The 12,341-nt window shown below is 44.9% G+C and overlaps 1 protein-coding gene across 3 annotated transcripts in view; it reads right to left on the bottom strand.

Annotated features, from left to right (window-relative positions):
* Positions 1–5,683, bottom strand: part of KIF4A (kinesin family member 4A) — a 51,557-nt gene extending 45,874 nt beyond the window's left edge. For 2 of the 3 annotated variants that reach the window (XM_075835668.1, XM_075835669.1), the window contains exons 1-4: positions 5,285–5,683; positions 2,166–2,299; positions 1,973–2,087; positions 1,148–1,338 (exon numbers count right to left, since the gene is read on the bottom strand). In XM_075835668.1, coding sequence (XP_075691783.1) covers positions 1,148–1,338; positions 1,973–2,087; positions 2,166–2,282 — 423 coding nt within the window. In that variant the 5' untranslated portion in view covers positions 2,283–2,299; positions 5,285–5,683. The remainder of the gene's footprint in view (positions 1–1,147; positions 1,339–1,972; positions 2,088–2,165; positions 2,300–5,284) is intronic. The other variant, XM_075835670.1, reaches the window with a different exon arrangement.
* Positions 5,684–12,341: the final 6,658 nt, after the last annotated feature.

Raw genomic sequence — 12,341 nt, 5'->3', positions numbered from 1 at the left:
TGACAGTTCACGGGGTTATTTAAATATTGGGCACCAAATATAACTGCACCGATATCTAAATAACGGAAGAGGGTGGAAAAAAATAAAAATATATAGTGCCCCAGGGTTTGTGCAGCCCTGCCCATTACATGCTGCACATGTACGTGCCGGTGAAAGGTGCTCTTTAATGTCATTTATTTAAAACACCATACACCCTGGTACTGCACAGGGTCCTGCTCAGACTATAGACACTATACTGTAATCTCTCTCCAGAGTGCCCGCTCCTCGCTATCTGCCTGGCCCTGCTGCAATTTAGACTGCTCTCTCCAATGTCGGAGACCGGCTGAGGTACTGACGGGCACAGAGGGATGTTGGTGCACACAGCGCATGATTGATTATAGATTGTTTATCTGTTCCCTACCGGGGAATACAGAAGTTAGTAAATTAGATATCCATTATTCCTGTTGTATTTCTGATAAAAAAAGGAATTGCAATAATACCAATATGTTAAAATTGTATTTATATGAAGAAAATAATTTATTAAATGATCTCTTGATATTACTGTTAAATAAACCGAAAAAGAAAATTGAGATTCAAATCGAAAATCGCTCATAGGTGTTGAAAATAATAAATCTAGATTTTATTTTTTGGCAAAATTGCCTAGCCCTACCTGGGTGATAATTTGTCATCTGAGTTGTATATTAGAGAGTTGCAGAACTTTCATTATACAATGACTACGCATTAGTTACATAAAACTGGACAAACACTAAGTAATTTTTTTTCTAACACTTAAGTTGGGGATACACAGACTCATGGAGTAGCCGTTTTAGGGCATGATCACACCGTTTTGACGCCGTTTTTGGCTCAGTTTTTTTTTAGTCGAACTCCGTAGTCAACAAAAAAGGACAGTCTCTTTATATCTTTCCTTTGGCTCCATCATTACATATATACACACACACACACACACACACACACACACACAAATACAGCTACACAACCTGCATCGTGAGTGAGTATGGACTTGACTTAGCAGTCTGTGTGAATAGAATTTGTTTTGTCACATGACAGCCACGGTTGCATTTGAGGGTGACCGTGTATCTCCATAGACAGCAACTTTGCAAAGTCTCTGTATCCGCAGCCTTAACAGAACATTAACTTGTAAGTTTACCTCCAAGTAAGAAATTTTAAGGAGAAATTCCCAGTCTGTCCTATGTTCAATTTCCCGAAATAAAGCCTTTATAACTCTTGGGATGACACCCACAGTTGGTTCATTCTCTTGGTCATGGGTGTAAGCACCTCCCATTGAGAAGGTCTTGCCAGATCCAGTCTGTCCATACGCGAGAACTGTTGCATTGTATCCTAAGAAAGAAAAATAAAATTAAAAAACACAAATAGTATCGTTTCCAATGTAAAGACTGTAAAAGGAGACATTTTCCTACCAAATGAGAAGGAGCAGATTAAAATACAAGAAAAGTGAAAATGTCATCACTGACTGCAACCGGTGACATAACATGAAATTATTCAGAAGGGGCAGATATACCAACTTTGTGTTTTTAGTAAATGATCTAGCACTGGCATACAGGTGCTGAACATTTGAGAACTTATTTGATCACTAATTCGCACTTCCATGAGACCACTATTTTTATCTAAAAAACAGGATTGGCTCTTTAGACGAAAGCAAGGAAGCCTTCCCTGCCCATAGGAAGGATCGGATTCTGTATTTAGCAAGAAACCGTTCTCCCCATGACTGTCAGACACCTCCTTATAATCGTTATTTAAAGGGGTCATCCAGTATTAGAAAAACATGCATGCCTTCTTCCAAAGAGGGCACCACACCTGTGCATGGGTTGTGCCTGGTATTGCAGCTCAACTCTATTGAAGTGAATGGGTCTAAGCTGTAATACCCAAGGACAGGTGTGGTGATGTTTATGGAAGAAAGTTGCCTTGTTTTACTAATTCTGGACAAAATCTAAGTTCATCGTCTTGGACTCACCTTTGAACAGGCCTTGAATAAGAGGAGATACAGCGGTGTTATATACCTCCTCCTGCTCAGCTGACGGATCGAACACATAATCGTATGTGAAGGATTTTTCATTGCCGACAATCACCTACGCATTAGAAACAAGGTCAGCACGTGCACGTAGTAACGGATACCAAGAAGAACAGCAGACATGTTATTTACCCACCTGAGGTTCCCCAGGGACAAAAGTAAGGCACGTCTTACAGCCTTCATTGATCTCTTTCTGTACCAAGGGACGGCATCTCAGAGCTACTCTTACTGGAATACCCTCATCCTTTCCCATGTTACGACCAAAGAAGTCTGAAAAGACAAAAAAAATGCGTTTATTCATTGGAGTTAACACCTTGCTGCCATTTTTCGTTTTTCATCCTTGCATTCCAAGAGCCATAACTTTTTATTTTTTCGTCTATATAGCCGTACGAGTGCTTGTTTTTTGCTGGATGAGTTGTCGTTTTTCGCAGCACCATTTATTGTACAGGGAAAAAACTATTTGTGGGGTCGAATGGGGAAAAAAAAAATGCAATTCTTCCATTGTTTTTGGAGCGATGGGCTGACATAGGGGCCACCCCTTCTAACTGCCGCAGTCACTATTGACCACTGCAATGAAGCGGCTAAACAGCCAGGATCGAATTGATCGCCAATCATATCCGTTGCAGTGAGATGTCGGATGTAACATACAGCCTTCATCCCTGAGATGGACTGGGCTCAGCCCGTGAGCTCACTTCATACCCAGGTATGATAATACACTACATTAAATGTCAGGAAGGGGTTAAGTATACCAGCAGCCCGTGATCCTGAGCTGGAGGGAGCGCGGCACCTTACAAGACAACCCCGATAACGGCTGTAACAAGCAGCGCGCCTGTGGTGCACCCATCATATGACCAGGACAGGGTTATATCACCTGGAAACCATGAAGGTTCAAAACAAGCGGAGACCATGAAAACTGAGGAATGAACTGATAAAGTACAGAAGATGTTCGCCCGGATTTACTGAAAACCGAAAACCCCTTTAAACATTCGAATGCCAACAGGCACTTAACCCCTTCCAGTCATAAATAAATTTGATTTCCATTTTTTTTTCCTCCCCACCTTCCAAAAGCCATAACTTTTTAATTTTTTCATCGATATGGTCCTATGAGGGCTTGATTTTTGCAGGACGCGTTGTAGTTTTTCGTAGCACCATTTATTGTGCCATATAATGTACTAGGAAACAGGGAAATTATTGGTGGGGTAGAAAAAAAAAAAAACAGCGATTCCTCGATTGTTTTGTGCGCTTCGTTTTTCTGGAATCCACTGTGCAGTTATAACATGTTGCCTTTATTCTGCGGGTCAATACGATTACGGCGATACCAAATACATAGTGTTCTCTGTTTTACTACTTTTACAAGGAAAAAAAGGAAGTGTAAAAAATTCAATTTGGTGTCGCCAAATCCCGAGAGCCATAACTTATTTTTCCGTTGATTAAGTGGTATGAGGGTTATTTTTTGCGGGATAAGCTGTAGTTTTTAATAATACCATTTCGGTGTACACGTGAGATTTTGATCACTTTTTATTCGATTTTTTGTGGGAGATGAGGGGACCAAAAAATAGCTAATTATTATTTTTACGGCATATAAAACGGCAGGTTATAAAACGATTTATTGCGATACTTCAGACTTCTACGGATGCAGTGATACCAACTACATTTTAATTTTTTTACAATGCATTAGGAGGGGGGGATTGTGTTTTTTTTTTTAACTTTAATTTATTTATTTTTTACACATAAAAAAACCCTTTTACTAATTGTAACTTTTTTTTTTATTATTAGTCCCCCTAGGGGACTTCAACCAACGAACGTTAGATTGCTTACACTGTATACTGCAATACTAATGTATTACAGTATATCGTGATTATGACAGGCTTCTGTCAGAGGCAGAGCTTAATAGGAGCACAAAGACGACAGATGTGGGGGGCCTTCATTAAGCCCCAGAGCAACCATCGCCACCGCACGATTGCATTGTGGGGGGGCGCGATGAGCGGCTAGAGGGGGGTCACCCTCTTCTAATGGATTTAAATACCAGTCACTATTGACCGCGGCATTTAACGGGTTAAACAAGCAGGATCGCGCTCGTTACTATGAAATGTTAGCTGTAACATACAGCAGACTCGCATTGTATGGCGCGGGGTCACTCAGTGAGCCCACTCCATACTCTCCCCCCCCCCCCAGCTATGATGTACGTCAAATGTCAGGAAGGGGTTAAAACAAGACCCCCCCACTCTTAAGATAGGTGCAGGTCCCAGAGCCGGGAGACAACTATTATATATTTATGGCGGATCCAGTAAATATGCCATAAATGTCTGAGATGAAAACCCCTTAAGAGCCATCTAGACAATTTAAAAAAAAAATCCACTATAAGGCATCGTTCACACCTGCGTCAGGGTTCCATCAGGGGAACCCATAGCTTTCCGTCTGCATTACCATAGCTTCCGTTGCTAGTGGTTTACAGCAGCATACAATACCGCCACCGCCTACTTGTCATATACAGTACTACTGGGAACAGAACAGGGACAACACCTCGCCATCCTATTATCGCCACACTGTACGCATATGGAGAGGACACAGTTGGGGCTACAGGGTTACTATGCTACATCAAGAGCAGTGGCGATCTGGGCATGATCACGCTCAAGCACAAGAGTTCTGCCACCTCTGAAGGGTACCGTGTCCCCTTTAGATCAGGTGGGCATCGACACAAAAGTAGTTCTCGCTGCCGCCCCTCATCAGTGGGTTTCCCATCTTTCAGACCAACACAAAAGGTAACCGGAGGACCTGTCTCAACAGAGCCCCAAAAAAATAAAAGGTAAGTGGCACAACCACAAAAAAAAATACAAAAAATTCCAGCTGCAATATCACTGATCAATGGCTAGAAAAAGATCCATTCTCCCCTATACAGGACATGGCAGAAATCAACAAATCACAGACGTCAGAAGGTGAATGGTCTGGGGACTGAAATCGCAGGAGCCCCTAATGTATATAACAAGAGCTACATCCACATGTATGGGAGACCTGGAGCTATGGGATCATGGAGGCCGGGATCCTTCTGGCTCTACCATCAGTCATCCCGCTGAAAACACAGTCAGCACGAAATGTCTGACAACAGGGAACAATAGCCTGAATTCAGCCGCGCAACAACCCCAGATAATAAGCAGCAGTGTCCGGCGTGTCAACAGGATGCAGAGAACCAGGATGGCAGCTGGAAAGACAGGGCCACGTCTCAGGCATAGCATTCACAGGTATCACAGCACATACCCAAGGAGCGCCCGTCCTCTCACCCGCGCCTCGTCCCTTCCTCGTCCAGTTACGGCCTAGTCTTTGAGCTGATCGTTCGCGTCTGGTTCTACTGTCCCGTCAACTCCTTTTTCTTCCCGTCGTGTGTGGCTGGATATTACTAATACAACCGCCAAGTTTTCAAAATTCGCAACGTCTTGAACCAACCAATCGCTGGCCACGTATGTCACCCGGCTGGCCAGTGAGCGAACACGCAGGCTGTCCGGAAGAGAGCGCCTAGTAGCTAACTGCCATCTTTGTTAGGGTCAACGTGCCCGAAGCTTGACTAGGAATAAACCCCAGCACAAAAAAAAACCTAATGCGGCGCGATCGTTTCCTTCGGGGGATTTATAGTTACGTGTAGTCGGTGCACTAAAACACACTGATTTATGACCTATATCATTTGCGCGTTCCCGCAATTAAGCAAACCGAACTACGCATGCGCAGTTTTTAAAGTCTGGTGTGGAACGCCCACCATTAGCGGGTCGTACATACGCTGTATATAGGGAGAGTATACAGGGTGCAGTAGATACTTCTTATACGATATGTGGGTGGACGTGCAAAATAATAATAATATTGTGAACCTAGAGTCGCATCCCTGCTGCCGCCAGCCAGGGGAGCACAGTAAAAATGTGAAATGAAATAGGTTAATATTTACAAAATGTAATTTATGTAAAAAAGCCACTCCCCCTAAATAAAAAATAAAACCGTTTTTAATATCCAAACAGACATTTCCCCAGCCTATGAATGCTGTCATCTCATTTTGGCTAAGCATGACATTATGTAATAATTCTTCCGTGTCAGGTGAAATGTATATCTATCCGAAACCCAGAAAAACTATTCCTTGGGTGTCTTTATGTGAGACTGTTTTGGCAATAACGCAGCAATTCGTGGTAAAAACGCATCAAAACATGGGAAATCAGCCCCATGCAAACCGTTTTCACATGTGCTCATGCGCACAACCTTTTTACGGCTCTGTACGGGTTCCAAGTGGTATAGAGTCGTAATAAGGCCGTAATCTCCAATGGAATTTTCCATACCTTCGTGTGCCACTGTATGTTTGCATGGAGGTTTTCTTGTTAGAAAGCCATGCACTACAGTATGAAAAAATAAAAACTGCCATATTTCACCAGATATATTTTGGGTGTTGATTTTCCCCACAGAAGTCAATGGAGACTGCGGAGCTTTGTAAAGACCTTCATATAAGTAGCAATTTTCTCCCCTAAATAGCTGACATTGACTCTTTTGACTCTTCTGTCAGATTTAGGCCTCATTTACACGAGCGTGATATACGTCCGTGCGTCGCGCGTGATTTTCACGCGTGTCGTACGGACCTATATTAGTCTATGGGGCAGTGCAGACAGTCCGTGAGTTTTGCTCAGCGTGAGTCCGCTGAAAAAACTCACAACAGGTGCTATATTTATGCGTTGCTCGCGCATCACGCACCCATTGACGTGAATGGGTGCGTGAAAACCACGCATGTCACACGGAAGCACTTCCGTGCGAACAGCGTGATTCGCGCAACAGCTGTCAAAAGGATGAATGAAAACAGAAAAGCACCACGTGCTTTTCTGTTTACAAACATCCAAACGGAGTGTCATAATGATGGCGGCTGCGCGAAAACCACGCAGCCGCACATCATACAGGGCTGACACACGGAGCTGTTAAAGAGGCTCTGTCACCAGATTTTGCAACCCCTATCTGCTATTGCAGCAGATAGGCGCTGCAATGTAGATTACAGTAACGTTTTTATTTTTAAAAAACGAGCATTTTTGGCCAAGTTATGACCATTTTTGTATTTATGCAAATGAGGCTTGCAAAAGTACAACTGGGCGTGTATTATGTGCGTACATCGGGGCGTGTTTACTACTTTTACTAGCTGGGCGTTCTGACGAGAAGTATCATCCACTTCTCTTCAGAACGCCCAGCTTCTGGCAGATCACGCTGTGACGTCACTTCCCCAGGTCCTGCATCGTGTCAGACGAGCGAGGACACATCGGCACCAGAGGCTACAGATGATTCTGCAGCAGCATCGGCGTTTGCAGGTAAGTCGATGTAGTTACTTACCTGCAAACGCCGATGCTGCTGCAGAATCAACTGTAGCCTCAGGTGCCGATGTGTCCTCGCTCGTCTGACACGATGCATGACCTGGGGAAGTGACGTCACAGCGTGATCTGCCAGAAGCTGGGCGTTCTGAAGAGAAGTGGATGATACTTCTCGTCAGAACGCCCAGCTAGTAAAAGTAGTAAACACGCCCCGATGTACGCACATAATACACGCCCAGTTGTACTTTTACTTTTCAACACGCCCAGTTGCACTTTTGCAAGCCTCATTTGCATAAATACAAAAATGGTCATAACTTGGCCAAAAATGCTCGTTTTTTAAAAATAAAAACGTTACTGTAATCTACATTGCAGCGCCTATCTGCTGCAATAGCAGATAGGGGTTGCAAAATCTGGTGATAGAGCCTCTTTAAGTGCCTTTTGCGCACGCAAAACGCAGCGTTCTTTGCGTGTACAAAACGCACACGCTCGTGTAAACCTGGCCTAAGGGTCAGTTCACACAGAGTTTTTTTACACATTTATTGACGCAGCAAAAAGAAGCGACATACCCTATGTTTGGGCATTTACGTCTCTGATCTCCCATTGACATCAATGGGAGGCAGAGAAAGCGTATTTTGCGCCATTTTTTGCCCACGACCCTCAATGGCCGCAGGCAGATCACGAGATCACGTGTGATGTCATTCACAGAAACTTTACCAAAGTGTCGGGAGTGTGAATAGACATCGCGTCCTGGCTGGAGGTGATGTCTATTCACTCCCAAGACACTTCGGTAAAGTTAATGTGTGAGTAAGTGACAACGCAGCGTGATCTCGCGAGATGACGCTGTGTTGTACATACTGCTTAAAATGAATGGAGAGAAGTGTATGACGCTGATTAATAGTGCCACAAATACCCCTTTTAGGTAGGGCCACTGTGCTCTCTATAGTGCCACAATCTCCCCCCTTTATAGATAGTGCCACACACTCTCACTTTATAGATATTGCCACTCTCCCCCCTTTGTAGATAGTGCCACTCTCCCCCCTTTGTAGATAGTGCCACTCTCCTCCCTTTGCAGATAGTGCCACACAGCCCCCCTGTAGATAGTGCCCGGGTGCCCCCCAAACAAATAAAAGATCTTATATTCACCTAGCCCTGTTCCCGCAAAGATCCCCGCCATTAACCCCTTAAATGCAGCGGTCAAAAGCATTTAATTTGTTTGCAGCTCATCGGCACCCCAGCAATTAAATTGCAGGGGTTTCGGTGGCTGCAATGGCAACCGGAGGCCTAATACTGGCCTCCCGGTCTGCCTAGCAATGAAGCCTTCCAGGCCCCGCCCAGAGGCGGAGCCTGAAAGCCTTCCGTAGCCGACGGCAAGATGGCGCTGGCTCAGGAGCTGAGCCAGCGTCATCAGCGGTGAATGTCAGCTGTATGTTACAGCTGACATCCACCTGTAATGGCAGGAACCGGAGCTAGCTCTGATTCCTTCCATTAACCCCTTACGTGCAGCGATCGAAAGCGATCACTGCATCTTAGGGGTTGCTAGCAGATCGTCCTATTGAAGAAAAGGGATTGTTTTTATTTTCACTGCCCAATTCTAATAAATTCTATGAAACACCTGTGGGGTCAAAATGCTCACTACACCCCTAGATGAATTCCTCAAGGAGTGTAGTTTCCTAAATGGAGTCACTTTTTGGGCGTTTTTTTTGTTTTGTCCCCTCTGGGGCTTTGCAAACGCGACATTGCCTCCGCAAACCATTCCTGCTTAATGTGATCTCCAAAAGCCAAATAGCGCTCTTTCCTTCTGAGCCCTGCCGTGTGTCCAAACAGCCGGTTATTACCACATGTGGGGTACTGTTTTACACGGGAGAAATTGCTTTACAAATGTTGCAATGTTATTTCTCCTTTAGTCCTTGTGGAAATGAAAAGAAGTTAGCTAAATCTAATATTTTTTTGAAAGAATGTAGATTTTTATTTTCATTGCCTACTTCTAATAATTTCTGCAAAAAAACTGTGGGGTCAAAATGCTCACTATACACCTAGATAATTTCCTCAAGGGGTGTAGTTTCCAAAATGGGGTCACTTGTGGGTGGTTTCCACTGTTTTGTCCCCTCAGGGGCTTTGCAGACATGGAGCATTGACATGGCCTCTGCTAAATTTGAGCTCTAAGAGCCAAATGGCGCTCTTACCCTTCTCAGCCCTGCCGTGTGTCCAAACAGCCATTTATTACCACATGTGGGGTATTGTTTTACTTGGGAGAAATTGCTTTACAAATTTTGTGGTACTTTTTCTCCTTTAGTCCTTGTGGAAATGAAAAAAAATTAGCTAAACCTACATTTTATTTGAAAGAAACTGTCACGTAGCGGGTTAGTGGACACACTAGGCCGTACCGCCGTAGCGGGGAGGCAGCTGGCCAACAACAGGAAACCCCAGCAATACAATGTCCCGCACAAGGCTACCTGGACAGTCCAGACAGTGGCCGCAGCTCTGGTACAGATGGAGATGGGTGCAGCAGGTAACGCCAAATGTGGCGGATGACACAGGTGCCGCAGGTTGCACCAGACGTGACGAATTCCTCCAGACGTGGCAGACGACACAGAACGTGGCGGATTCCTCCGGACGTGTCAGATGACACAAGACGTGACACGACTCCGACACCAATAGGCACAGGAACAAGAACAGCACAGGACACAGGAACACAAGGCACGGGTAACAACTGGAACGGAAAACACTAAGGGACTATTTGCAAGACAGACTGAGAAAACTAACAACGCTCAGGCAAGGATCAGATGGCCTGGAGCCTTCTTATAGACCAGGAAATCGTGGCAGTTGATGATGATGATGACGATTTCCTCCGGGACACAGCAGACCGGAGCGGAAGTGAGCGCTGGTGTCTCCTAGGAAACTAGGGGAACTGTGGGCAACTGAAGATGATCCGCTAGCTCTTTCTGGATGAAGTTAGCAGCAGAACCAGAGTCAAGATAGGCAGAAACTTGATGCGTCCTCTCGCCGGATACTAGGGTCACAGGAATAGTCAACTTGGAACAGAATGCTTTATTAGGTACCGTTCCATCTAGGGTTATCTCTCCAATCAATCCTAGGCAATGGGGTCTCTCTGGCCTCTGGGGACACAGACGCAAGGGCGTAGCTGGGGGGGGAAGGCGGGGCATGTGCCCCGGGCAAAACTAAGAGAGAAGGTAGGGGGGGGCGCCAGGCCGGGTGCACAGGGCCGCACCTACCATGAGGCAGGATGAGCTGCTGGTCTCTGGCGATAGCCTTCAGCATTCTGTGGGGGCGGCAAAAGAGAGGCCACCCACACGCTGTAGGCATTGGACCAGTGTGCTGGAAACGTCACTTGCTGCATCACGCAGGACTTCTTTCTCCACCCTGCATGTCCCTTCTCTGCTCCAGGTGCTCTATCATTAGCTGTCAGCAGTCGGGGACAAGCAGGGGGGAGGGGGAGGCAGAGACAAGACAGGCAGAAAGCAGGTCAGGGAAGTTCACATCAGGCTCTCCTCCTGTCACATTGGCTGAAGCACTGATAACAGAGCCTGGTGTGCACTCTTCCTGACCTCCTCTTAGGGCAGCACTGTATCTGCAGGCTCCCTACCTCTCCTCCTCCTGACTACTGAACTCTAGGCAACCATCACTGCTGACCTATGAAGAGGCTCCAACTACTGGACCAGACTGTCTGCATGTGAAAGGTCCAGCTACCTACAAAAGGTAAGTGTGTGTGTGTGTGTGTGTGTGTGTGTGTGTGTGTGTGTGTGTGTGTGTATTCTGTTTGTCTATCTGTGTGTGTCTGTCTGTATCCTATCTATCTATCTATCTATCTATCTATCTATCTATCTATCTATCATCTATCTATCTATCTCATATCTATCTATCTATCTATCTATCTATCTATCTATCTATCTATCTATCTATCTATCTAAACACAACAAAAAGTTGAACAGCACATTCCAACTAAATGATACAAAATGTATGCAGGTGCAAGAACACCCATGACTGCAGATATACAGCAAACATAGAATGGTGACAGCACCCTGCGACACTAATGCCACCTAAACCACTAAATATAAATAAATATGCACTAAAGCTAAATCTACTTACAAATAGGGAGGTTCTTAGTGCACATTTTGATCAAAAAGTGTTAGCCCACCTGCCGATCTTACCTGCAAACGCTGATGCTGCTGCAGAATCAACTGTAGCCTCTGCTGCCGATGTGGCCGTCACGATGCAGGACCTGTGAGTGACGTCACAGATCTGCACTGTCACAAGCTGGGCGTTCTGAAGAGAAGAGGATGTTACTTCTCATCAGAGCGCCCAGCTAGTGAAAGTATTAAAAACGCCCCGATGTACGCACATAATACACACCCACTTGGACTTGTACTTTTAAACACACCCACTTGGACTTTTGCAAGCCTCATTTGCATAATTACAAAAATGGTCATAACTTGGCCAAAAATGCTCGTTTTTTAAAAATAAAAACGTTACTGTAATCTACATTGCAGCGCCTATCTGCTGCAATAGCAGATAGGGGTTGCAAAATCTGGTGGCCACTCATTGAAATAAAACTTCTCGTATATCATACCCTGGACTTTGTTCTTATCATGACCTGCCTAGGTAGAGTCGTGTGTTAACCTTAAACCATACTATCCCCCACCCCCATTTAGTAACGACACATGACACCGAGGTTGGATGTGAAATGGCCACAGCAGCCGTTTATTAATTTCACAGTTTTATAAAAACAATTTAAATCCGAAACATTCGGATAACTAGTTAGGAATCCACCAGAGAATTCCTCCTAATAATTCACATGACCCAACATGGGTCAGAATCATAAATAACCATTAAACGTTAACATTAACCCGAGCAGAGGAAGTCCTTGAAGCCCCTTCAGATGTTCCTTTCAAGAACACACCGAATTAGCCATCTGCAAACCACTAATTACCTCCAGCCGTAAACCAGCTCGGAAGCACCGTTCACCTCTGCAGATG

Source organism: Rhinoderma darwinii, chromosome 8, assembly GCF_050947455.1.
Source record: "Rhinoderma darwinii isolate aRhiDar2 chromosome 8, aRhiDar2.hap1, whole genome shotgun sequence".
NCBI classification, from domain to species: Eukaryota; Metazoa; Chordata; class Amphibia; order Anura; family Rhinodermatidae; genus Rhinoderma; species Rhinoderma darwinii.
This window is presented reverse-complemented; position numbering and strand designations above follow the sequence as displayed.